The 24,595-nt window shown below is 44.3% G+C and overlaps 9 protein-coding genes across 9 annotated transcripts; 5 read left to right on the plus strand and 4 right to left on the minus strand.

Annotated features, from left to right (window-relative positions):
- Nucleotides 1–10: 10 nt before the first annotated feature.
- Nucleotides 11–3,996, minus strand: BBOV_II007210 (uncharacterized protein). The gene is made up of 2 exons (XM_001610189.2): nt 3,840–3,996; nt 11–3,516 (listed from the first exon to the last, which is right to left on the minus strand). Exons 1-2 carry the CDS (start codon nt 3,889–3,891, stop codon nt 41–43), a joined length of 3,528 nt encoding a protein of 1,175 aa, XP_001610239.2. The 5' UTR covers nt 3,892–3,996; the 3' UTR covers nt 11–40.
- Nucleotides 3,997–4,615: 619 nt separating this feature from the next.
- BBOV_II007220 (CRM1 exportin C terminal family protein) lies at nt 4,616–8,316 on the minus strand. Its single transcript, XM_001610190.2, has one exon. It carries the CDS (start codon nt 8,244–8,246, stop codon nt 4,686–4,688), a length of 3,561 nt encoding a protein of 1,186 aa, XP_001610240.1. The 5' UTR covers nt 8,247–8,316; the 3' UTR covers nt 4,616–4,685.
- A 1,211-nt stretch (nt 8,317–9,527) lies between these two features.
- On the plus strand, nt 9,528–12,482 carry BBOV_II007230 (calmodulin-domain kinase 2 protein). The gene has a single exon (XM_001610191.2). The coding sequence runs from the start codon at nt 10,238–10,240 to the stop codon at nt 12,470–12,472; it is 2,235 nt and encodes a 744-aa protein (XP_001610241.1). The 5' UTR covers nt 9,528–10,237; the 3' UTR covers nt 12,473–12,482.
- Nucleotides 12,483–12,574: 92 nt separating this feature from the next.
- Nucleotides 12,575–14,179, plus strand: BBOV_II007240 (Methyltransferase TYW3 family protein). The gene has a single exon (XM_001610192.2). It carries the CDS (start codon nt 12,615–12,617, stop codon nt 14,157–14,159), a length of 1,545 nt encoding a protein of 514 aa, XP_001610242.1. The 5' UTR covers nt 12,575–12,614; the 3' UTR covers nt 14,160–14,179.
- A 104-nt stretch (nt 14,180–14,283) lies between these two features.
- On the plus strand, nt 14,284–14,904 carry BBOV_II007250 (PHD finger-like domain-containing protein 5A). Its single transcript, XM_051767539.1, has 4 exons — nt 14,284–14,388; nt 14,498–14,610; nt 14,683–14,760; nt 14,804–14,904. Exons 1-4 carry the CDS (start codon nt 14,334–14,336, stop codon nt 14,891–14,893), a joined length of 336 nt encoding a protein of 111 aa, XP_051623212.1. The 5' UTR covers nt 14,284–14,333; the 3' UTR covers nt 14,894–14,904.
- A 250-nt stretch (nt 14,905–15,154) lies between these two features.
- BBOV_II007255 (Elongation factor Tu GTP binding domain family protein) lies at nt 15,155–18,475 on the plus strand. Its single transcript, XM_051767785.1, has 8 exons — nt 15,155–15,262; nt 15,355–15,439; nt 15,514–15,567; nt 15,605–15,688; nt 15,724–15,957; nt 15,991–16,357; nt 16,393–18,287; nt 18,324–18,475. The coding sequence occupies exons 2-8, from the start codon at nt 15,368–15,370 to the stop codon at nt 18,372–18,374; spliced, it is 2,757 nt and encodes a 918-aa protein (XP_051623846.1). The 5' UTR covers nt 15,155–15,262; nt 15,355–15,367; the 3' UTR covers nt 18,375–18,475.
- Nucleotides 18,377–19,757, minus strand: BBOV_II007260 (Ring finger domain family protein). Its single transcript, XM_051767553.1, has 2 exons — nt 18,581–19,757; nt 18,377–18,544 (listed from the first exon to the last, which is right to left on the minus strand). Exons 1-2 carry the CDS (start codon nt 19,562–19,564, stop codon nt 18,380–18,382), a joined length of 1,149 nt encoding a protein of 382 aa, XP_051623213.1. The 5' UTR covers nt 19,565–19,757; the 3' UTR covers nt 18,377–18,379.
- A 307-nt stretch (nt 19,758–20,064) lies between these two features.
- On the minus strand, nt 20,065–22,901 carry BBOV_II007270 (EXS (signal transduction mechanisms) family protein). The gene is made up of 2 exons (XM_001610195.2): nt 20,293–22,901; nt 20,065–20,258 (listed from the first exon to the last, which is right to left on the minus strand). The coding sequence occupies exons 1-2, from the start codon at nt 22,696–22,698 to the stop codon at nt 20,124–20,126; spliced, it is 2,541 nt and encodes an 846-aa protein (XP_001610245.1). The 5' UTR covers nt 22,699–22,901; the 3' UTR covers nt 20,065–20,123.
- A 217-nt stretch (nt 22,902–23,118) lies between these two features.
- Nucleotides 23,119–24,544, plus strand: BBOV_II007280 (WD domain G-beta repeat family protein). The gene is made up of 10 exons (XM_051767208.1): nt 23,119–23,247; nt 23,283–23,391; nt 23,425–23,530; nt 23,565–23,728; nt 23,763–23,831; nt 23,870–23,937; nt 23,972–24,041; nt 24,075–24,140; nt 24,176–24,339; nt 24,373–24,544. The coding sequence occupies exons 1-10, from the start codon at nt 23,154–23,156 to the stop codon at nt 24,507–24,509; spliced, it is 1,047 nt and encodes a 348-aa protein (XP_051623214.1). The 5' UTR covers nt 23,119–23,153; the 3' UTR covers nt 24,510–24,544.
- Nucleotides 24,545–24,595: the final 51 nt, after the last annotated feature.

Genomic DNA, 24,595 nt, shown 5'->3' on the forward strand with positions numbered 1-24,595 from the left:
TACACATGGGATGCTAATAAAACATTTATGCCTATTGAGTTTAGGGGTATGGTCTGTTAACTCGTGCTGTTACAGCGCGCGTTAACGATTTAATATCCTTGACGTGGAAGATACGCGTTAGCTTGACCACTTCGTTGTACGCCTCGAGAAGCTCTTCTTCGGTTAACCCGTCCGGGAGGCTTATTGATCTTATGGGTTTCGCATTGATGTTTCCATAGGCGTTCACACGTTGGCTTGCTGGGTCATTATATCCGTCAGAGCGATCGTCGCTGCCGCTTCTGATAACCATTCTATGTGGCGTATCTGACAATCGTGATAGCAGGGCCTCCTTGGTGAAAGGTGCGGCTTCACGTGGTTCATCCATTCTAAAATCAAACGTGGGCGTTGTTATGCGGTTCATAATCCTCGGGGTACTTTTCTGTTCTGGAGCTGTATTTGTGCTCGCATCAACCATTTGGCGTGGGTTGGAACTGAGGTCAGCATATACCTCTGGTTCTATTGACTCAACAACTATTGGGGTCCATACAGCAGACGATTGACTGCTACATGGCTGTATCTCCCTGTAGCACGTCTGTGTCCCAACAGTAACTTGGTTATTCCTAGTCCCTAGATCACTAGATCGTTGTGAAATTTCCCCTGAATCGTCGAAGATGTTACCCACTGGAGGTATTATCGTACGCCTCTTCGAACCCGTTGCCGGCACGGCAGCATCGTCAAATAGCATACTTGAGTTAGCCCTTGAGAGTACTTCCGCCAGGGTGTTACTGTCGATATTTGGGTTTAGTTCTTTTATCAGCTCCACTATCGGCGCTAATTTTAGATCTTGTTCCAACTTCTGTGTGGGTAAAGTACCCATTGGGTAGTTTCTATGGTTATCCGATCCTCGTGGATAGTTATCCACCTCCAAGGTGTCCTCGGGGAATTCCACGCTTTGGCAGTCATCTGAGGGCATTCTTACGTAGTCACTTGAAGCTGCAGACGAATTCATTGAAACCTTTGTTCTACATGCTGTGATTTGGTTACCCTCACGATCCATAGCAAACTCTGTGGAATCAGCTCGTATGTTGCGATTTATATCTCTTGAGTTGTCTACGCGTCGCGAGAGTGTAACCATCATATTCTGTAAGCTCTGTATGACTGCGTGTATTTTGGGTTGAGCTTTTGGATTACTTATTGGCGATTCGTTGCGCATTGCAATATCACGATCCAGTGAAGTGTCTCCTGGATCTCCAGATCGCATTCGTGACTTTCGTGGATCATTAAAAATACTCTCGTGGACATTAGCCGTGTTTTTCATAGTCCTGTCGTCACCATCAAATATATCCAGTTCTATTGACGTCTGGTAGCCTTGGGCGTGTAAGTTACTCCCTGGTATGTATGAGTCCAAGTCATTAGCAAATGACATTAATTCATTCACTGCCGGTTTGTATTCATCTGATATATCCTGGTTACGTCTTGTAAGTTCGCAGTCGCTAATGTAATCTGCTGGTGAGTTTTCTGCCCTAGTGAGCAATACTTCATCTCCTTGGTTCCTAGAATCGCCCAGCATAGCCCGACTGGAGTCATACAAATTGACATTAGATATCTTGTCGTTGTTATAGTTGAATATCCCAGGGAACTTGCTAAGATTCACGTCATCTTGCGATTGTGGCTCAAGGACTGGGTGGGCACTGGTGTGATCATTACGCTCCATTGGTGGATCTGATAAGTTAAAATCAACTTGTGATGGTGGCACACGTAGATCGGCGTAGCCCCTATGAACGTCGCAGTTGTCACGTCGTGCGGCTGCGTTCGACATGAACAAATTCGTGGGCACTGCATCGTTAGTTGCCCAGTAGCGATTCCGGTTGTATGGATCCATCCTGTCGCGCACATGGTCACTAGTTTTCCGTGAATGCATAGCTGTGAACATTGCCGCATTGTCAATCCCGTTAGTAGCTATGTGACAATAGCCTTCCTGGAGCCCGGAACTGGCAACTTCATGTGTAGTGCTTGGCGGCAGATCATCTGAATATGGCGTCGTGATATCACGTTGTGGATGCACGGCGTACCGAGGGTCATTGACAGTTATAGGGGCTGGTACCTGTAACTTCGGCACATTCGTGCCATAGCACTTCACACCCATCCTAGCAGCGACTTCTGGAACTTGGCTTAGGCTATTTTCGTATGCTGTACCTATATCGTGCCTGATTTGCGACGTACAGTCTGGGCATGGAAGGTTGTGCATGGCATGCTCACTTTCGAAGTTGCGGTACATTCCAATCATTACGTGGTTCTTATGGTGTACTCCATCCTTTGCAGTTGGTATCGGTGGAGCCATTGCTGCATACGTTCCAACCTTGTTCGACATGCCTCTAACATGGTTGGGATAACTCATTGTCCGTTGATGGTGTCCACGGGGCTCGACATGCTGCGGAGCCATGGAAACCGGGCGATGCTTACGCTCTATGCATGAATGACACCCGCGTAGCAAAATATCCAATGAAGGGTTATGACCCAGCTCTGGTGTTGCCAATGTGGTTTCAGAGCTGTTGCAACCACTGCCATAAGTCTTTATGGCGTCGCCCATTTGCTGGGCTTTAGCGGTGCCATAGTAGGTTGATACCGTCTTGGCGTATCTATTGTTTTCAGGCTTCCTTTGGCACACCTGTTTGGTACCCATTCCGATGAATGCGTTCATGGAATCCGGCGTGAATTGGTTATTTGCATATAGGTGTATATCATCATGGTTGACATAGGTCTCGGAGGATTGGGTGCCTCCATACTTCTTCCTGAAATCTTTTGCAAAGCTCATTAGGTCATTATCGCAGCTGGGTATCAACCGATTAGTCGATGACCGTGCTGAACTAGGGGTCCATGCAACGCCTGAACTGTTCAATGGCGCTTCCATGGATGAACTGCGGTATGGTGACATCTTAAATCGCTCCGGCCTAGAAGTGGAAGCCGGGGACACCGTTACGGTACTAGGTTGTCTTCCTGCGAGGGCAGTATCTGAAGAAACAAGTTTCAGGGCAGGTTCAACAATTGTGCACACATCCGTTGCATCGGAACGTGCAACTGCACATTCCTTGGGGGGATAAGACGAGACACCTTCTTTAGAGACGGGATTAACCTTTACGCAGGAATCCAACTCACGGGCTGCAGAGACGCTTTGTATCACACGCTTCGGTGTGCTCACATGGGCGTTATAAACATCATTGTGATCCTTTGGTCCATCTTTTGTTAGACCACGTGAATTGTTGTCATGACATATATTGCGCACGTAGACTAGATCAGAATCCGCATCGCTGTAGCTATCTATCGACGACGTTACTATACCGTAGAAACTATCAGGTTCATAATTGCAGTCTTCGGTATCATATTCTTGGCAGGGGAAGAACTTTTCCTCAGGTGCTGGATCTGCGTAACAAAGTGGATACTGGGCGTTACAGGACCCGGCAAGATATTTAACGGCACCGTTTATTACTCCAGTGCGGTCGTGAGGTGTCTCCAACTCCTCTATAACCAGAGGACGGTCTGAATATAAGGTGAGATCACGCATCAGAGACGCGGGATTCACGAGAGAAATTGATACGGCTCACGATGACACGCAAAAATTTACATCACAGACACTTATAATAAAAGTGTTCTCTTATCATATATTTATGTAAGGAAGCTTTGCGGAAAACAACTGTGACACACTTAATATTGCATACCACGTAACGTTGTCATGGGTGAGAGGAAAAATATGAACTATGTAGCCACCATGAAATAGATCAAGGAATAATTACACCATAGCACGGGTCATTTTATTCATTTTTTCGGGCATATGAATGGGTAAATGGTATATAATCACTTACCGACGCTGCTGTGCGCAGCCTCCTTAGAGGCAGATGACACTTTAGGAGCCATTTGGACCCAATGGTAACCCTAGAGCAGCAACTACCGCGCCCGAAACCTCTGATCGATACGTCAGCGCGGTGCTACCTAGTAGGCGGGCTGCCATATAGTATACAATCACATTATCGCACACGCCTCAGACGACTCCCCATCTCGGAATATCTCCCACATGTGGATATACGTTTAATGCGCCACAGTGTTTATTTAAAATTAAAACATAGTCAGCTACACGTGTTGTATGCGTCGGAATTTGGTGCTTTGGTTATTCTTATCTGGTCAAAATTCTTTACGTTGTCAGCTTCCATATATCCGTGGTTTATTCTATTTCTGCTTGGTTGCTTAAAACATCTAAAAGCGTTTGATTTCTTGATAATAGATGTACTAGTGCCTACTGTGGTTCATATATGCTTATAGCTGACCTATTGCACAGCGTGATGCTTATCCATAAACAACGTCACGGGTTGCCTATTCGTTGTTTTACAGAATATTATCCAGCACAGTGTGACTATGTATAACTCTTGTAGCTAACATGCTGTGTATTTTTGTATTCTGCTGGCTAAGAACCCAGGTTCTATGCAAATGCTATACATCTGTGGATAAGTGTTGTATCTACTAGGGGCTAGCCACATATCTAGGTTTAGAACAGATTAAACTAGATCACATTTAGACCGGTATGTCTGTAATGCTGTTTAGTGGCAATAAACAGTGCATATATGCTAGGTGGAGCAATAACTACCACGGCATGACCATTAGAGGGAACATCACACAGCAGTGTCACATATACTTGTGTAATCCCACTGTATGTCCTAATCGAGTGTTACCTCTTTTGTATCATTGTATATACCCTGTTCATGCTGTAGTTTACGCTGTTCTATTGCCCTTGCACGTTCTATTGCATTTTGCCTATCCTGTTCAAATATACGATCGAACTCATCTCCTGAGCCTGCAAACTCCTTGAGTGACAGTAGAAAGTCCTTGACATGTGTTTGGAACCTCATGGGCTGTCCTGATGTTATGCTCAGACCTGATGACATCATTGATTCGTTCTGCTCGGCTATGGTCTCCCCTGCGAAGTTGAACAGGTCCACCACGAAAGCTTCTACTTGCTTGACATTCAGTGTGATGAAGCTGTTTCCTAGCAATTCAACCAGGAACTTCATGACGTGTACTCGTGTTAGTTCTGAACTTGGGTCGTTGACAGTACCACACTCCAAGAAGCGAATTAGCACTCGCAGTATCTCAGTTTGTAATCGGAATCCAGATTTATGTAGTGTATCAGTGAGTACACCAAGGATTTCCTTGAGCAGTAAATAGTAATAGTTCCTGCAGAAGCTGAGTACAGCGGACATGCCTTGTCCTCCTGGCGACTGGTCGTTACGACGGTCAAGTAACATTAGGTTGTTCAAGAATTCTCGGACTACTGTCAATCCACGCTCTGCTACTGAGGGGTGTTCATGTTTAAATGCCCATATTAATGACATCACATATGCACGAAGTCGTTCACTGGGCAGTAGCAATAATCCATCGAAGCAGTGCTTGGTACACTTTTGTAGCATTTCGTAGAAATATTCACGGTGCTCTGGGAAGCTGTGGAAGTCCATTTTAACCATATCGAGTGTACAATCGAAAATCTGTTCAAATATTTGTGGCAAAACGTGTGATCCGCTATTACCTAGCTTCTCGATTAACGTTGTCACTACGCATATAACTTCATGATCACGTGTTTCTGCCAAGCAGTTACGATATACAACCAATACAGTTGAGGTAATAGACTGTATGAGCATGTTCAATACCTCGTTGTAGTTGTTCATATTACAATCTTCTGTTTGGTCCATGTCAACTGTGTTGTCCACCTGTATTGGAACAGACGGCTCGGAGTATGTCTTAGCGATCTTATTTGGTAGGTGCCCAATGTAAGTCTCCAGTAGATGCAAGATTGACCTACGGACCAGATGCATTAGGTTTATGTTATTATGCTTCAAGACTCCTGGCCCTGCAGCTTTGACTGCGTTTTGTATGTAGCATGAATATAGATTGTATAGATGTGTTATCCCGGGGTATATATACATCAGCTGGCGCGTATATGCCGACCCTGTGCTTTTAGCCACCCGGTTGTTCATCCTCAATATTTGTATAATCGATCGCGTGGTTTCTACGTGGTAAATTGGCATATTTTGTACTGTTGCCCAAACTGCGGCATCTCCCGATAGTAGGTTGGGGTCACTGGTATTACCCAGTATAGCTTGCCAATCACAGTTACAGCGCTCCATCAGCATACTGATGGTCTGGTGGCGATACTGGTTATCCACTGCTGATATTACATTACCTACAGATTCGTAGAACCAGAGTATGAGTTTATCATCTAACACCCCGGTCATAGGATCCCTAAGCCTAATCAATTCGTTGATATACGGTACATCATTCAGCGTTTGCATCGCAATGGTTTTCTTGCACGATGTGGTAATCTTTAGGAAAGTTTCACAAGCCATTTGCTGTACTCCTGGGAACATTTCTCGCATGAATTCAAATAACTTGTTCATCACAGTGTAAAGGAACCGCCAGTTATTCTTTAGGAACCTAGGGTATTGCCCTACGACGTACATTATATTTGATGCTACGATAGCCTTGTCCCCAGTGGCTGTCTTTACCTCGCATATGTTAAGCAGGCACTTGATAATAAGCACCAGAAATCGTTTTTCTACCATTTCGTCCATAGCTCCGGATATTGATCCCACACTGTAGCATAGCCTGTTGAGTATGGTAGGGTCCCAGGTATCACGTCTATTTGATGAATGTGCAATTTCCATTTCACGGTCCAACACCTCCATCATTATCCTTTCGGTATCTTCCTGCATAATAGTTGTTAGATTAATCAACACAGTCTTCATACGGTTATACAAAGCGATTTCTGCAGTATTTGGGTTATATTCCCTTGTGACTTCACATGCGTCGGCGTCGTATAGTATATACACTTCCTGTGGCTTCGCCATCCTCTTTATAAGGACCCTCTGTAGTTGTACCAGAACTGGGCGATAGATACCCAAGCGTCCATTATCATATGTTTGGTTTAAATTAATGGTACGTGGATTAAATCCCTGTACTTCTCCTAGTTCACTCACGATTATACCACGTTCGGCTGCTTGTTGCCGTTGGTGTTCCTTTACATCGCGCATGATTGCTGCCACGAATATATGCCAGTAGTCCAGGCATATTTTAAATGTTTCTTCGTGGTTGATATCTGTCATGGCTACTAACCTTTCGAGCACATATATGAGCGACTGATGGTTATTGGCATCGCGCTCTACGATAGATTCTCGGAAGTTTTTCAGGAAGTTGGTGCAGCAGATGCTGAACTGGCAGTAGAAAGTCTCCCAGAACAACCTGTTACAGGGCGCCACATGGTTAGTATCATCATAATGTGTGGAATTCTCGGGTAGTGAAGACACCTTGGCTACCAGCTTCGGCCACATTGACGCCACTCGCATGCCAAACGCCTGCATCTCTTGCGATGATAGTGACAACCCCGCGATTTCCGTTAAACACTTGGTGCACTCAACTCGGTACGTCATGGAATCCCAGAAGTGATCTAGCAGCAGGTCTATCAAGACCACATTAACGCCTCCGTAAAAATACTGCTCAAAAATATAACCCACGGGTATCCATTTCAAGAAGTGTGCTAGACACGTCAATGTCTGCTTAACCAGGGACACTCGTACAGACTCTGGGTTAGTTATTGAATTGTGCATGACAAATATGCACAGCTCGAATATATCTTTAAAGTCAGCGCTCATACGTGATGTTAGACGTTGCACTGTACGACTTTGCATATGGTCCTCTCCGAAATCGAACAGCTCTTCACTCAGCATGTTCAGGAGCCTCATATTATTTTCACATAGGCTTTGTGACACTTGCGATGCACGGCATATTTCTGGGATAAAGTTATCCCAGCGTTCTGGCCATTCTCGTTTTACGATCTGAATTAATGTTTCATTCAGTTTAGTCAGGAAATGGCGTTCTCGATTACAGGCTTCGTCGTCCATACTTAGTTTAATTACTAGATCGGCCACATAGCTTCGTATACCCAGTCGATCTTCAATTGCCAGGACATTCCACCTAGTTTGGATACACATCTGCAGCACTTGTAGAGCGAAGAACTTAGTGTTGGTATTCTTTGAACACGACAGTATTACTGCCACGTGTTTCCAGCTATCAGGTAGGGTACGGAATTGCTCGAGAATTTTATGGGCTGCTTCCCTGTTATGGCCGCTACCGGAATCGAACATAGCATCGATTACCGTATCGAGCAGGGCTACCATGTTCTCATCAAAGACACGCGAGGTGTCTAGCAGGATGGAAGGGTCAGCCATTGTGTAGATATGTATGTGCCATCACCTGTAGTCTAACGCGTCGCCATGTATGCCAGAACCTTCCAAGGTCTTATTGGCAGTCTAGTGGCAGCGCACACCTTAATAGGATATATCAACGGGATAGTAATACGATAATAGGAACAAAATGTGTCATAAAGGTATCAATTAGCGGTAAGATGGAGATGTGAGGTTACAATGCTCTGCCGCACACTAAGCCTATACGAGATATGTTCTATATATAGTTAAAGTGACAGAGTCAAGTATATCATTTAATAGCTTAAGGTGTATCATATTGGTATACAATAAGGCTTGTAAAGTCAATCTAGAGTGATACAGCATATGTAGTCCGAGTAACCCCGAGAACCATACTTCTCGACTATATTACTGATTATGTCCTACAGAATCCTATGTTTAGTTGTTTATACTTATTGTATGATACGAAATCAAGGTGCCATCCCCTTGTGTGCATTATAACAAGTGAAAGATGTCACTATCCTATTAAGACACTTATTACACCAGACACATAGTTGCTTCTAACATGTAAATTGATGTATATAAATATATATTCAGCTGAGAATTACTGATCCAGCTTGGTATTATATGTCACACATTGCCAGGTTGAGGCCAGAGTAGTTGGAGTCCATAGTGCCTTTATATATGAACAAAACACTGCATAAACAATTCCACATGTAAAGTACATTAATATGAGCAATAGAATCACGCGAGATCGTGCCGTACTCATTGTTCGCCAGCACGGGAACATGCAGCACACTGTGAGATCGGAGTAATGCAATAAAAAAACCAAAAATGCAATACACAAATTTATGAATTTTCCGAGCCTTTGGTATAAAATGTTTCTAGTAGTTGTTCAAAGGTATTATGTTACTATAGTATAGGGCACTGGCATAACCTAGACAGACGCTTGATTCGCTGAGGTACCAAAGATACTTCGAGACACTTAGTGTAGTTGATTTTTAGTTCGACATGTAATATTTCAGTGAACCTAGATAACAGTTATTACACTTTGTCACACTGCTACCACTGTATAAACTCTCACTCATAGGGGTTAGATGTAATAATTTTGTAAATTTGTTGAAAACAACTCATGTGTACTACTGGTGATTAATAATCAGCGTAGTCGAAAAGTTTATCATGCTAATGCGCGACACGGACATTGCGACCACCACGCGCGGACAGCCCTATTTGTAGGTTATCAAGTACCGGGTAAAAATATATAGACATTTACTTCTTTGTCATCAACCACATTGATCTATTGTTACAAGTCAATTAATGCTTCCTAGTATTGCTATCTTCTCGTTATAGCAATATTTTTGCTGTATATACTCCGAAAAGAATCTTGATATGATTGTATATAAACTAGGGTATATATAGCATTATATAGGGTTTCATCATCACATTTCTTCACTAAGTGTACACGTTATTAGTGGAAGGTTATGGATACCGGCACTGTTAAAGATACATGCTTTGGTAATCCATTGAACATTTGCTACAAACACGTTATATAGGAATTTGAACGGTATATTGAGTTTGCAAGCTGCCTTAACTGCAGCTTCGCATATTTTAAGTTTTAATTGGGATACTGACATTATCCAGTGGGCATCATCTGGTTGTAACCAGCCATTTATACAAAGGACATATATATGTCCATTGCATCACCTGGATATGCATGATGATGTGTTGTAAGGTGTTGCACCGAATTTCAAATGCTATATAAACTAATTCAAGTCAATTCACATAGTGTGGGATCTAATATACACTATTGTTGGATTACTAAAACATTTGTGGTTTAGAGGCTTGATAATCTTTTACGCTGTGTCACGGAAACTTGATGTCCTCTAGAGCATATATAGGCTTATGTCCTACTTGGAGACTGGTTCAACCACATCCTCCATTGAATATTTCACAAGGGCGTATTACATCTAGTAACTCTAACACCAATGACATAGGGATATTACAGGTTCCGCTATAAAATGTCTACTCAAACAACAAAGAAGCTTCTCAAGTATGAGAGTACCTACCGTTCTTCTAGGTTCAACTCTGCAGCCAACACACAATCCAATGGCATGACTGAATATGCGGACTCCACAGATTCCACTCCTATAATTAACTACACTTCACATATCAGGGCCAATGCTAAATCACACTTCCAGGATGATCAGAAGTCTACTGCGCAGCTAAATCTTACATTCAATAGGTTTTCACCGGTTATTAAAGGTGGATGGGTCACTTACCGGCGTAAGTACCTCGAGGGTCCCGTTATTGGGAAGGGCAGCTTCGGTGTAGTCAAAGCACTATTTCCCGTGGTTGACCTTATAGCTTTACAACAGATGCTTCCCGTGAGGGACCAGGTACCTGCCAACAGGCTGGGTCAGGGTATCCGTAAGCTTTCTGACAGCCGTTATGAGTTCTTCGGCATCCCTTTACCACCTCCCACGCGTGCGGTGAAGATTATGCAAATGAAGAGTAACCAGCGTTCCAGTGACATTAAGGATGCTTTACACGTTTTGAGGGAGATTACTATCGGTGCTTGGCTGGATCACCCCAACCTTGTGAAAATCTCGGAGATTTACACAAACAAGTCGAATGACATTAGCGAGGTCTCCAATGAGGTATTCCATCAACCTGCGTTGATGAGTGAGATACCCACTGATTTCACTAAGGTCTATCTCGTGATGGAATACTGCAGTGGTGGTGACCTTACCACCAGGAGCATTCCTGATGACAACAAGGAGGAAACCGTGTCCAAGATGTTTGTTCACGTTTTCCGTGCTTTGAGTTATATCAACACCATGGGCATAGCACACCGTGATGTGAAGCCCGAGAATTTTTTATGGTCAACTCGCGCGGCCAATGCTGACGTGAAGCTGACTGACTTTGGACTGGCTAATTCACCGTTGCATACACTTACTACACGGGCCGGTACTGCTTATTACGTAGCTCCTGAAATTGTACAATACGCTCCCCAGCAGCATTATTCCGTAGCCTGTGACTCTTGGTCCGCTGGGATAATGCTACACTTATTTCTGCTAGGATTCTATCCATTCCAGGGTGAAAATGATGTTAAAACATTACTAAAAGTGGCAAATGATGAGATTAAGTGGGATGATGTCCGGTATGACAAGATAAGTGCTGATGCCTACGACCTGTTGCGTAAGCTATTGGTCAAGGATCCCAGGAGGCGCATTTCCACTACTGAGGCATTGAAGCACCCCTGGTTGCGCCGTGCTACTTTTGAGGTAACTGCTATCCCAATGACCGTTGAGGAGGCAACTGGGATTGTAGAGGCCCTGACGGCTTTCTACAGGTGCCCCGTTTTAAAACAGCTGGCGCTATGCCTCATGGTACGCCAGATGCAGGATGCTGAAATCGCAAGGAGTCGTAAGAAATACATGTATCTATCATTATTCTGTGAGAGTGAGCACTTTTGGGTGAACATCAACACTGTTGAGAAGTGGCTTATGTGCGCTCGTGAGCGCCCTTGTAATGACAAGGGCAAGCCTAGTTGCAAGGTGTCGTGTTACATGTATCCCGAGTGCATTCCTGAGCTGAACTGTGGCATTGTGGAGGGCAAAGATTCCCACAACTTGCCGAGGAGGCGTGTTAGTCTACGTCAATCGATGCTCTGGAAATCGGTTTCCAGGTTAAATGATGTTCTCAGCAATTTCAGCGACCACAAGCTATCTATTAGCTTCACTGAATTCGTGGCTGCGCAGATGATGGAAGAACTCGTGCACCGCAGTGACTTGATTCTGGATACATTCGCAGGCCTCCGTAGCGAGATACCTGGCAGGCGCTCTATATTAATTGACGCTCGTGATTTAAAGCGGCTGCTCAACCCGATATATAGATGCTCCACTTTGGATCTGGAGGATGTCTTACGACAGACGGAACTGATCGCCTTGTGTACCTATCTTGGTAACTTGGCTACTGATGAGGAATCTAAGACACGTGTATTCCACTTGTTAAAACACACTATTGACCCTAAGGCGGGTACTAAACACATGAAGCTGACTATAGATGAATTCTTCGTTATGATGAAGTCTTCAAACACTGTCAAGACTGTGGAAGACACTTTGAAGGAGGGTCATCACCGACCCTGCGATGGCTACGAGGCCGTTAAGCGCAGGTTGATATTGAACAAACTACAGGAGATTGACGAGCACTGCACTAACCGCAAGCGCAAGCGTCGCGTTTTGCGCGGCTGACACGTTACGTGGAATCGCCGGCGTGGCACTAGTCATAAACACACTTCATCAATGTAGACACCAAAGGCACTAGCAAGTGCAAGTAGCTAGTTCTAAATGGGATTTAGCACGTTTTATTCAATGTAGCTGTTATACACACACCATGAGGGTTATCCCGGACAAGGTGGCCGAGATCCTGGGTGACGAGCGCCTAGAACTCGTATACGCAGGTACTGAGGATGCAGTCAAGGATTCATGTGCCACTTTGCGGAGGAATGCGCAGGGGTTGCTTGACAGCGTGGAATCACGAGATCCCGCTGTCTGGAAGATATATCGCAACATAACGTTCGTTGTTGACCACTTTAAGCAGGGATCTGGTGCTAATAGGAAGGAATGGATAGAATCTATGAGCGCCCTGGACACCGATATCCCTCTTGACCCAGGCATAAGGGACTACATCAATGGCAAGGTACTCTCTGATCATGACAGGCTTGACCGATCGGTGAAAGGTTCTGTTGACGTCATGTTGATACCCTTACTGAGGTTAATATTGAGAACTGGCCGATTTGCCAGTACTTCATGTTGCTCTGGCAGGGTGGTCCTATTTGAGTCCAATGCAGATCACGCCTCATCGTTGACTAAACGGTCGACTGACTTCGGCAGGGCTGGCAGGTTCCTCTATACCTCACATTGCCATGTAACTGGTGATGAGGTGACCAGGGCTCAGGAATCCGTAGACGCCATGGTGAATTCAAAGGGTGACTGCTACCACAGGGATGCTGTGGAACCAATTGAACCATTTGACCCTGGGTATCACATTAACCAGTGTGATGTGATACTGAAGTTTGAGTCGTTCCTAATCCATGTAGAATCTAACACCCTAGACGACGGCATGGAACTACTAAATCTTGCTAGGCAGTGCGGCTTGAAGCAATCGGGTATAATCTCGGGTTCCAGGAGGGTTATTGTATCCATTAGGGGCTCATATGGACTAGAGGCCCCAATTGCGGTACGTTCCTATGGCGTTCTTCGTGAACGTGACAGTACATTGGGATCCATGGAACCTGGGCGTCTTGAGAACCAAGTGGATACTACTTGGTTGGTTACTGATGAGTACTTCAGATACCTCATTGCTACCTGCAATCGTAAATTCAATTCAAATATCCGTCAAATGTTACGATTCTATTGGAATTGTGTACAACATTTCGGTATAGATATTCGCACTCCGTTTAGTATTCCGTATGTTAGTGCAACCTTGGGTTCATCTACTAGCGATGAATGTTCACGATTGTTACGCTCCAAAGAGTTTAACAATCGTGAACGTGGTGCCAACAGAAGTACCTCGGTAAGCACGCTGGATACTGACCGCGGAACTGGGATGTTCGTTGCAGTTAACAAGGCTATGTCTATTAAGCAGGTAAAAACGCATCTGGAGCAGATGAAGATATACGACAAGAGTAGGAAGATAGTATTCGTGCCGCCTATACAAGAGGTGGGACACAACCGTGCTGATTGTGGCAGTGACATGACAGATAGGAATCCAGGACTGTTAATCCCTGGAGATATACTAAACCAAAATGCAGTCGCTTTGTTACCGATTAAAAATATTAACGATGCGATCCTCAACGAAGCATTGGTAGATTTTATTTATTCAGACGATTTGGTAATCACAAATGGTTCATTCATACACCGCTTAGAAACAGATTAATTCAGTAATGTATGGCCCATGTCTGTATGTAGTAGTGAATTCCATTAAAGTAGATATTATACCCCCGAATAACTTATTTATCGGGGAAGCCGAATTTTAATGGTGGTGGCCAGTGGAGATTCCATCACTTACACGCACAATGTAATGAACCCTAAATATTGATAAAACATCAAAATGGGTTCGAAGCACCATCCTGATTTGATTATGTGCCGCAAGCAGCCTGGTATCGGTAGGTATATAGCTAACACATTGCATATGTGTATGTAGTTGTGGTAATACTATCAAACATTGCCGGCTTCGTTTAAGATTCTATGTGTATTATTAATCATTTTATATAGCTATTGGAAGGCTGTGTGACAAGTGTGACGGGAAATGTCCGATATGTGACTCCTACGTGAGACCGTATACTCTCGTGAGGATATGTGATGAGTGTAACTACGGTACAAACCAGGTATGCTTCTTGGGATATTAATACGTGTGTTCTGTCTTAATAACTGATATTCCTGTGTTTAATGTAGTTTAGGGGCGATGTGTTATATGCTCGGGACCTGGTATATCCGACGCTTACTACTGTAAGGAGTGCTGCCAATGTGAAAAGGATGTAAGTCCATAGAGTATATATATTCATTTAAATGAAACTACAGAGGGATGGGTGTCCAAAGATTATAAACCTGGGTAGTGCCAAAACAGATCTCTTTTACGAACGGAAGAAGTATGGATATAAGCCCACGTGATATATTCAAGGGTATATATATCTCTAGTAGGTATTTTCTTCTGGATTCCATTGCGGCAACGGCGGCTCGTGCCTCGTATAGCTGTATTACACACTGACAGCTAAGGAATCGTATACGCGGCGTACTATCGTATAATATCTATAAATAACTTAGTAGTGATATTGGTGTACTATGTGTGGCATATAGCAGAAAATATTGATTACTATGTTCATATTAGCCCATGATCTAGGTAACTCTAATGGCCCAACGTAGGTTTCCAGGTGATTGTTAGAAGTACTATTTACGTGTCAAAATAATATTTTTTATGTATCCAGTGTAAATACTTATTGGACACTAGTTATAGCTTAGTTGTACTTTGGTTTAATAGAGGTATGTTTATACATACTTCCTAGTGCCATAACCTTGAAAGTGATATTTTAACATATTACGTTGGGATATATTGTGTGTTCAATATGTTACAGATTGTGGGCTACTATGGCTCCAAAGAAGAAGCAGGTCATCGAGGAAGATGACGACGAACTTGCTTTGTTGGACGAATTCAACGCGGTATGTTGTTTATAGTTTTTTAGCACTATTGATTCTTAAGTCCCAATGGGCACGGTTAACTAACTTTGATACAGGATCGCGGCGTTGTAATTGAAGCTCCAGTGGAGGACAGCAAGACAAAGAAAAAGGTACCCATATCTCGTGGTAAAACACAGTATCATATAGAAAAGCAAATCTGCGAAGAAGACACAGGAAGATGATGCTGAATTGGACGAGTTATTGGACGAGCTCAATGCCCTGGACACAAAGGTTAGTTTTAGTACCTATGGACTATAAATACCCAGGGCAAGCAAGATACCGCTGAAGAGCCGCAGGCTCCTGAGGATGATGCGGCCGAATCTGAGGAGCAGGCTGCCAAGGCTCTGAAGAACAAGTTGAAGAAGGAGAAGAAGAAGCAGGCCAAGCTTGCGAAGAAGGATGGCGAGGACCAGGATGAGCCTTCACAGGGCACCACTTCAAAGAAGCCCATGTCGTTGGCCGCTAGGCTTGCTGCCGAGAGGCAAAGGCAACTACAGGAGGTACGTATTTATCTTTCATTCCATAGTGTCTAGATGGAGGAGAAGCTGCGTAAGGAGGAGGAGGAACGTAGACGCATTGAGGAAGAGGAGCGCAAAAGGGTAGAGGAGGAGGAGCGTAAGCGGCAGGAGCAATTGGAGGCTCGCCGTCAACAGCGTAAGGAAAGGCGTGAGCGTATGAAGAAGGAAGGCAAGCCAATGACAATGAAGGAGAAGATGGCTGCTGAGATAAGGCGCAAGTTCCTTGAACAGGTGGAGAAGGACGGCTTGATAGACGTTGATCGTGATAACGAGCCCAAGAAGCTGGACCTCAGCTCATTCCGTAAGAAGAAGGTGGTCAAGCAAACTGGCACCGAGGGGCAGGGTGCCGCTGACGCCGCGGGCCCCGGTATGGGCACCGAAGGTACTGTACAATTTCTAGTGCATATATATCCACAGAATCACACTCGTCTACGGAATCCGAGGACGTGATAGAGAACTGGGAGGAGTTGGACCAGGAGAGTGCGAAGGAGCCTGTGGTTCAATCGGAACCCGTGGAGACTAAGGCGGCCCCCAAACGTGTTAAGCATAAGGCAGAACCTCAGTCCCAGGACTCTGACGAGCCTGTTAGCGAGTACAGGTCGCCTATATGCTGTGTTTTGGGTCATGTCGACACTGGTAAAACCAAGCTTTTGGACAAGATTCGTCACAGCAACGTTCAGAATGCTGAGGCTGGTGGTATTACCCAGCAAATTGGTGCTACCTTTTTCCCTAAGAAAATGCTGGACAAGCACTGTGAGCTTATTAACCCCGAGTTCAAGCTGAAGAGTCCCGGTTTACTGATCATTGACACTCCTGGTCACGAGTCGTTTAACAACTTACGTGCTCGTGGTTCTTCTTTGTGTGATATCGCTATTTTGGTTGTGGACATTATGCATGGTTTGGAGCCCCAAACCATTGAGTCCATAGGTTTGTTGCGTGGTAGGAAGTGTTATTTCGTCATTGCGCTTAATAAGATCGACCGTCTTTACAAGTGGAAGACAACTCCCTGGGCTACATTCCACAAGACCTTTGAGAACCAACTGGAGGACACGCGTGGCGAGTTTTTCGAGCGCGCTCGGAACATAATGACGGAACTTTCCGAGCAGGGTCTTAACAGTGAACTATACTGGGAGAACGACGACATCCGTCGTAACATTTCAATTTGTCCCACCAGTGCCATCACTGGTGAGGGCATATCAGATCTCATATGCCTCATACTCCAGTTAACCCAGAAGATCATGGTCAAAAACATTACCCACAAGGAGGAATTCAGGTGTTCCGTTCTTGAGGTGAAGGCCATAGAGGGTTTGGGCACTACAGTGGATGTCATTTTACTGAGTGGTACTATTAACGAGGGTGACAAAATAGTTTTATGTGGTCTTTCTGGTCCCATAGTGACCACTATTCGTACATTGCTTACACCTCAGCCTTTGGCTGAGTTAAGGGTCAAGGGTGAGTACGTCAAGCACACTAGCATCAAGGCTGCCATGGGTGTTAAGCTCGTTGCTCAGGGTTTGGAGGAGACTGTTGCGGGTACGGAGCTGCTCTTGGTCGAGGACGACGACGACATTGAGCAGTTGTGTGAAGATGTCATGCAGGACATGTCGTCGATATTTGGTAACGTAAATCGCACTGGTGTTGGTGTATATGTCATGGCTTCAACCCTGGGGTCCTTGGAGGCTTTACTCCAATTTCTGACTGATAAGAAGATACCAGTATTTTCAGTGAATATAGGCACTGTCCAGAAGAAGGACGTGAAGAAGGCATCCATTATGCGTGAGAAGGGCTATCCCGAATACTCCGTTATCTTAGCGTTTGATGTGAAATGTGCCACTGAGGCCGAGAAGGAGGCTCAGGTACTCGGTGTTAAGATTATGTCTGCTGATATTATCTACCACCTCCTGGATTCCTTTGTTAAGTACCTTGAGGAAACCCAGGAGCAAAAGAAGCAGTCGCGCATATCGGAGGTTGTATTTCCCTGTGAGTTAACCATTCTACCTCACTGTGTGTTTAACAAGAAGGACCCCTTTGTCTTTGGGGTCCATGTGGACAATGGCATCCTGAAGCCGAACACGCCACTCGTCGCTATGGCCAAGGGTAACCAGTTAATGTTAGGTCGTGTTGCCAGCATGGAGCACAACAAGAAACCCGTGGACAAGGCCGTTAAGGGCCAGGAAATATGCATTAAGGTAGTCGGCGAGCCGAATATAGCCTATGGTCGTCACTTTGACTGCAACGACCGTGTCTATTCACGTATAACTCGTGACTCTATAGATGTACTTAAGGAATACTTCAGGGACGAGATGACGAATGTAGGTTTAGTTAATTTATATACGATGTTTTTGTAGGACGCATGGAAGGTTGTAATTCACCTTAAGAAGGTCTTTGGCATCATTTGAGGCCATTAGTCCAGGATGACGTACTTCTCTTGTTTCAGTAAATCTCCTATATCTATCCGGCAAATAGGGCATATGCGGCTTCGTTTGAACCACTTTCTGAGACACTCGCGGTGGAAGAAGTGGCGTATGTCGCACGGCATGACGTATATCTTCTCCCTGCCGCCAATTTCCTATGGGACAATGACTACTCATGTAACTAACATTACCATGATACAAATGGCGCACAGATGATCTGCTGGTGTAGACTCATTTGAGGCGGGTTGTGGACTGTCTGACCTGGCACTATCGGGTGCCGCAGTTTCCTGGGCAGCTTCACCCTCAATGGTGACTACAGTCTTCTCTGACGCCGTATCATCTTCTGCGCTCAATGTTTTTGTATTACCCTTTTCTATACGCTTCAGTACGTAATCCATACGTTCTACATCTAGCATTTGTATGGCCTTCTTTTGCAATCCTGGTGAAAATGACCCCTGGTGCCTCCATCGTACCAGGTAGAATATGACTGGGTAGAACAGTATATACATCAGCGTGCAAGTGAGCATTGGGCTCACGTAGCACGCGATCGTTACCCACGTGAGGAAGAAGCACATCTTGCATGAGAATGTCCCCAAATTCTCCCGTGGGTTGAGTACTGTGAAGTATATGGAGAAAATCACCCATACCCAGCCCGTTAGTTCATATACCTTGGTACAGTGGGTAAACACGCGTGGCAGCGGTACTCGCTGGTAGTGGTAGTTTATTGACCACACGTTTAGCGATATCCCGATTAGCACTCTGATTAGCCAGAAGAACAGCAGTGCTTGTGTAGGGTTTCTCTGCCACTCGTATAGGCGCAGTTCGTAGGCAAATATGGTCCATATGAGCAGTCCTGCGAAGAGGATGGCTGCTATTAGATGCCCACATATTAGTATCCGTATTAAAAAATTGCGATTGGCTATGATTCGTTGTGTTTCACGATCACCTACGTTTCCGTTTGGTTCGCCTACAAAGTTGCGCAGCGTGGTACCGTTGAAATAGTGCATTAAATTGAATCCTGACGGGGTGTGGCTATGAGTTGTTTCATTTGTTGTGGTCGTCGTTTCATTTAATTCCGGTGTTGTATCTGCTTGTTCTGCGGGTGCAGGTACTACGTGATCTGTAGAGTCGACATGACTATTCACGTCACTGCAATCCCGGCAAGCAGTACTCATTTTCGGCGACTGAAAAAATATCCTTACGAAATGCAACTCATGCAGTTAAGACTTCAATGTACATTTTTCCATCCACCTGAAATATAAATTGCCGGAACTATATGACATGAAGCATGTCCACTGCGACGCAAAGTACAGGGTACAATATGGCACGCCAATGATATGGGAATCCTGCTGGAGAAGGGTTGTAAAATATGCGATTACTTTTTAGTTATATATAAATTGTTTACTTGTATTGGAGTCCTATACGTTAGCTCTTGCTACAGCGGCACATAAATCGGTCATCTGTGAGCCTGTAGCATTCCAATATATGTAGTAGCTATTCCTTAAATATATCTAATAGAAAAACTGTGATCTTGTTGCCATTTTATATATAACGTAGACTGTGTATAATATTGGATGCGGCGGCCGCGCACCCACTAAAGATGTACATACAGCACCAAAGGTATATATATTTACAGCATTAAAATATATAGTGTCTCTTTTAATATGGGCGTTGTGTAAAATTCGGTATTGACAAATTTTCAAGCTGCTCATACACTGCCCCGCTACTATACGTTCAAAGCTGTTCGTTTAGCATCTTCATTTCCTTGACTATTAGATTCTTGCAGTTGTACAGCTTGGGTACCCATAGGGCCGTGCGGTATTTGTATGAGTTGAGCAGGTGCTCACTCTCGAGTCGGAACGTCACCCACTGCGTGTTATATTCGTGTACAACGGCTACTTACCACAATACGACGAACTATTTCTATAACTATGATGATAAGTCCTACGATCTCGGATGATAGCTCCTTGTTTTTTAATAACGCAAATGGCGTCGTTGTCAGTGCCCATGTACAACGGCAGGCCAGGTTGAAAACCACTGCGCAGTAATATGCCTGTTTACGATACATCCTGCGATTTTGTCTTGTTTTGAACATATCTAGGCCTATATTCAATCCCCAATCAACTACTACGTCCCAGTAGCACTGGTATATTGTGGCAGTCAGGTAGAACACTGTTATCAGTACCCTTCTGTGCCACTCATCCATGTTGAAGTACCCTACCCAGTCGACCGACGAAACTATGACGCACGATATTCCGGATATATACTTTGCCATGTTACCAAAGTGTAGCCCGCGTCTTTCGTTTATATACCTCCTGAAGCACTGGGAGAAGCGCACTATATATGGGTAGCACATGACTATTGGTATGATCCACGATTCAACCAATGGGCTATGTACTTTATAGTCAGACTTTATACCCACTATAAAGTAGGTTATCATGAACACCAGGTCACGCAATGACCGTGTCAATGATGTCATCACATCGGCGATGATACTTTCAGCCAGTGTAACTTTCTGTCCAGCCCCGAAAGGTGCTCCTAGTACTCTAAGAATAGATATTAACAGCCTTTTCCGTATTTTCAGCTTCAGGTTGCGATTTGGGGTCAATACGATCAGTATGTTCAGTATGACCAAAAGAGTGGGATATATGAAATATAGGTGGTGCTCAGGCACTATGTGCAGTCTACAATCCAATAGAAAGAACATGAATAGCAGCAGCGTTGCAAACGTCTGCCCAGCTCCTATTTCGTAGTAATCCTTGTCCGTGGCGGAGTAGTTACTACTCAGGTGAAACTGGAACTGGTAGTTAACTCCATATGTTTCCAGGTAATTCTGGCACCAACCAAATCCCCACCAAATTAGTGACATTGCAAAAAAGAACCTGAACGGTGAGATTTGGGAGAGCAGTATCCCGAGATCAAAGGGCAGTGGGAAGTTGAAGGAGCACAGGAACAGGGCATTGGCGAACAGTATGGTACACAACCCATAGACATAGAATAGCCCATGCACTGGCTTGGACCTTAGGCTGTCCAATGTTGACTCCATATCCGACTTCAGCACGGAGAAATCAATCACTGGCTGTTCCATTAACGAGTTATATATCTGTATGACATCATTAATCAGTGCAGTGGAGCACTCCACTGATAGCATGATGCTCTTGTAGGTCGGGAATAGGTTAAACACATCCCTGGTCCCAAGTAGCTTGTCCTTCTTCTTCAATACTTTGTACACCGCCAGGGTGTTTAGATTCAGATAAAGCTTCAGCTTATCGCAGGAGTCCCAGAATGCCGTGCATGCTTTCCTGATAAGCCCGGCATATGCTTCATCTACCTTCCCGCCACGTCTGGCAATATCCGCTTTAAGGAAGCGGATCAACGACTTTATGTAGTCAATCTCAGTTACGTAGTGTAGCAGCACTACACGTATATCGTCACGCAGTACCTTGTGGAAAACTGCAATCGACTCATCATCCAAATGTTTTGTGTTTTTGTTTAAATTGAAGCGCATCAAGGAGCTTGGGGCACATACTCCCATAAGTGATGAAAACCATCTCTTCTTTCTTTCGGGTCCTTTTGTGCTTATTAATGCCATGTTAAAATTAGGCTCCTCTATGGTGTTATGTCCCTGTAGACGCGCTCCCGAAGTAACATCAGTACCTGGTGTAATGGTAACAGAGCCATGATTGACCGTTTCGTCTGCCTCTTTGGGTTTAGCTCTATTGTCATTACATGTTCCATATGCCATGGCATCACGTTGCTCATCTTCTGCATCTAGGCGATCCAATGTTGCCATTTCATGTCGCAGGCTTTCTGGTACTTTTATTTCTGAATAGGGGTTTGATACGTGACCGCATTCCTCATATTGATATACTGCCAGTTTAATATTATCTGTTTGGTCCTCTACGTCTTCAGGTAGCACTGGTGGGTGGATATTCGGTGGTATATATTTACCCGTAGTACAGAGTGCCGGTGCAGATTTCCTATGCTCCTCCTCGGGTATGGTAATGGAGTAGTGGGACCTCAATTGCGAATCAATGGAATATCCCTGTCTCATGAAGGGGGGTACATCCGATGTCAAGTCAGTTTCGGTACTTTTGTACAAATCCGACTCACATCCCACGGGTGGATATGATTCGGGATTGAAGATTCCTTTGAGCAATTCCACTTCGGTTGGGTCATCTTTGCCTGGTATTACTCCGGAATTAATCCGGCTTCCTCGTTTTGCCAGCCGGGCCAATTCCTTGTACCGGATATATTTATCCGACCATTCTGGGACCACGAAGGTCTGCAACTTAGCACCGAACTTCATCTTGATGGATTTAACACAATATGCATTGGGATGACTACGTACTTCTTTCCTCCATACGTACGTAGGTAGAACTTAGATTCCACGGTGTAACACAGCCAGGCAACTTTAAGGAAGCAGGCACTTACCAGCGATTATACGATTACAGCATTAAGCTATTTCCAGTAAAATATACCGGCTATATAAACTCTAAAATTATGTATATGTACCAAAATCATATAAAATTAAAATGCGCTAGTATGTAGCTATCCACTGGGTACGCCATACTGGCTGCCGCACGACGGGCGTTTGTAGATTATGGGTTACCAGTCCTCAGTATAGCGCCAAAAGCGCATTAAATATGCTCATTAGTATCCTGAACATACTGGCACTTTTTTATATTACACATCGCAGCAAATATCGCATTTAAATGCTCCACCTCTATCCTAGTGGAATCTTCGGGGGAAACATGTAATAAAATGGAATCCGCAGAGCAGGCCAATGTGATCTATTCGATTGATATAGATGGCAATCCCAGTTGTATAAATGCATTTCCGAGTGGCCACTTTCGAGGTACTATGTCTATCTATTTTATGCAAATGGCACAGATGTTACTCTGGAGGGAGCCATCCTCACTTCGACTTACAACTATTCGTCATCCAGTAAGAGCCGTACTGGAGGCATATTTTTGTTTAATCCATGCTCAAATCTAAAAGCGTATGTACTTGTGTGCCTAATAACATTCCATAGGATTCTGGCCCAAAAGGTCGATTCATATGATTCTTCATTTAGTTGTCATATGAGCTATGTATCGCTCCCTGGAGTGGTTTACACCACTTGGATACGAACTAGTGATGTATGTTTTATGTAGTGTGTTACATACACTGCAGTACTATGCAGCGATATCTGTTACTGCGCAACTTGGCGTTAGCGTCGACCGGGTGGTGGCAGACGACACTTCTGCTCCACGTTTGCAACACTGCAGTGTGATTGACTTGGACAACGCCACTGGCGGCGTTGGGCTATCACTCTGTGTTAATGATGACAGCGGGAGGTATGTATCCGATGTTGGCTTTAACATGACCCAGCCTATGCTCCGTGACCTCATCTGATGGCTACGTTTACCTTATAGAAAACGGCATGCAAACTATGAAGTGGTACGTCCTGTTGCAGTGGTAATATATCAACCCAAAAGGCGTGCGCATAACATGGAAACATGGACGAGTTCATTTGTTCCAGGGAATAGTAATTTGCTTCTCACGGGTATCTTTACGTGCATGGCTCTCACTGTTCCTAGGTTCTGATGACAGTACTGTTAAACTGTTTGACACCAGGGAGGGCACTTCACCTTTATATACCCTTAAGCAGTTGGTATTACATCTGTTCTTAAGTATACACAGCCACTCGTATGGTGTAACCGCTTTAAAATTCATGCAAGATAACACCAACATATTCTACAGCGGCAGGTACTTTTAAATAGTCACCATCCAGTATAATGCAGTTTCGATTGTCGTCTATACCAATTTGATATCCGGAACTTGGTTACGCCTGTATCTAATTCGTTGCTCGAGGGCCCAATATGGAACTTAGATTATATTAATCGGCATCGCATCCATATCGCAGGTTGCCATGACGGTGCTTTCGTGTATGACACGGACTTAAATGGTAGGACCAGTTCTATATCTCTTAATATTGTAGGTGTTCCCACGTCACTAGTCAAGCGCCTTTTTCTAGAAGACTGCTTAATATACGGTGCCACTCACGTGTCGGTAGACAAGGAACCCATATATACATCCTGTAACTTTTATAAGAAAAAGGTCATATTTTGGCAATGAGTTGCATTACTTCCACTAATATCGCATGTATTTAGATATTGTCTAGTGTTTATCTGTGAACCATGGAGGTACTTTAGATGATTATC

This window comes from Babesia bovis, chromosome 2 (genome assembly GCF_000165395.2).
Source record: "Babesia bovis T2Bo chromosome 2, whole genome shotgun sequence".
NCBI classification, from domain to species: Eukaryota; Apicomplexa; class Aconoidasida; order Piroplasmida; family Babesiidae; genus Babesia; species Babesia bovis.

Excerpts from the sequence above, each read along its gene's own strand:
- BBOV_II007230 (XM_001610191.2), top strand. The coding sequence starts at position 10,238 with ATGTCTACTCAAACAACAAAGAAGCTTCTCAAGTATGAGAGTACCTAC.
- BBOV_II007260 (XM_051767553.1), bottom strand. The coding sequence starts at position 19,564 with ATGAGTACTGCTTGCCGGGATTGCAGTGACGTGAATAGTCATGTCGAC. Across the intron at positions 18,545-18,580 it reads TGTGCGCCATTTGTATCATG|GAAATTGGCGGCAGGGAGAA; the intron begins GTAATGTTAGTT and ends ATTGTCCCATAG.
- BBOV_II007240 (XM_001610192.2), top strand. The coding sequence starts at position 12,615 with ATGAGGGTTATCCCGGACAAGGTGGCCGAGATCCTGGGTGACGAGCGC.
- BBOV_II007220 (XM_001610190.2), bottom strand. The coding sequence starts at position 8,246 with ATGGCTGACCCTTCCATCCTGCTAGACACCTCGCGTGTCTTTGATGAG.
- BBOV_II007280 (XM_051767208.1), top strand. The coding sequence starts at position 23,154 with ATGGAATCCGCAGAGCAGGCCAATGTGATCTATTCGATTGATATAGAT. Across the intron at positions 23,531-23,564 it reads CTTGGATACGAACTAGTGAT|TACTATGCAGCGATATCTGT; the intron begins GTATGTTTTATG and ends CATACACTGCAG. Across the intron at positions 24,042-24,074 it reads CCTTTATATACCCTTAAGCA|CCACTCGTATGGTGTAACCG; the intron begins GTTGGTATTACA and ends AAGTATACACAG.
- BBOV_II007270 (XM_001610195.2), bottom strand. The coding sequence starts at position 22,698 with ATGAAGTTCGGTGCTAAGTTGCAGACCTTCGTGGTCCCAGAATGGTCG. Across the intron at positions 20,259-20,292 it reads AAATAGTTCGTCGTATTGTG|TGGGTGACGTTCCGACTCGA; the intron begins GTAAGTAGCCGT and ends TATAACACGCAG.
- BBOV_II007210 (XM_001610189.2), bottom strand. The coding sequence starts at position 3,891 with ATGGCTCCTAAAGTGTCATCTGCCTCTAAGGAGGCTGCGCACAGCAGC. Across the intron at positions 3,517-3,839 it reads GGCTGCGCACAGCAGCGTCG|ACCGTCCTCTGGTTATAGAG; the intron begins GTAAGTGATTAT and ends CCTTATATTCAG.
- BBOV_II007255 (XM_051767785.1), top strand. The coding sequence starts at position 15,368 with ATGGCTCCAAAGAAGAAGCAGGTCATCGAGGAAGATGACGACGAACTT. Across the intron at positions 15,440-15,513 it reads TGTTGGACGAATTCAACGCG|GATCGCGGCGTTGTAATTGA; the intron begins GTATGTTGTTTA and ends ACTTTGATACAG. Across the intron at positions 18,288-18,323 it reads TCAGGGACGAGATGACGAAT|GACGCATGGAAGGTTGTAAT; the intron begins GTAGGTTTAGTT and ends ATGTTTTTGTAG.
- BBOV_II007250 (XM_051767539.1), top strand. The coding sequence starts at position 14,334 with ATGGGTTCGAAGCACCATCCTGATTTGATTATGTGCCGCAAGCAGCCT. Across the intron at positions 14,611-14,682 it reads GTAACTACGGTACAAACCAG|GGGCGATGTGTTATATGCTC; the intron begins GTATGCTTCTTG and ends AATGTAGTTTAG. Across the intron at positions 14,761-14,803 it reads GCTGCCAATGTGAAAAGGAT|AGGGATGGGTGTCCAAAGAT; the intron begins GTAAGTCCATAG and ends ATGAAACTACAG.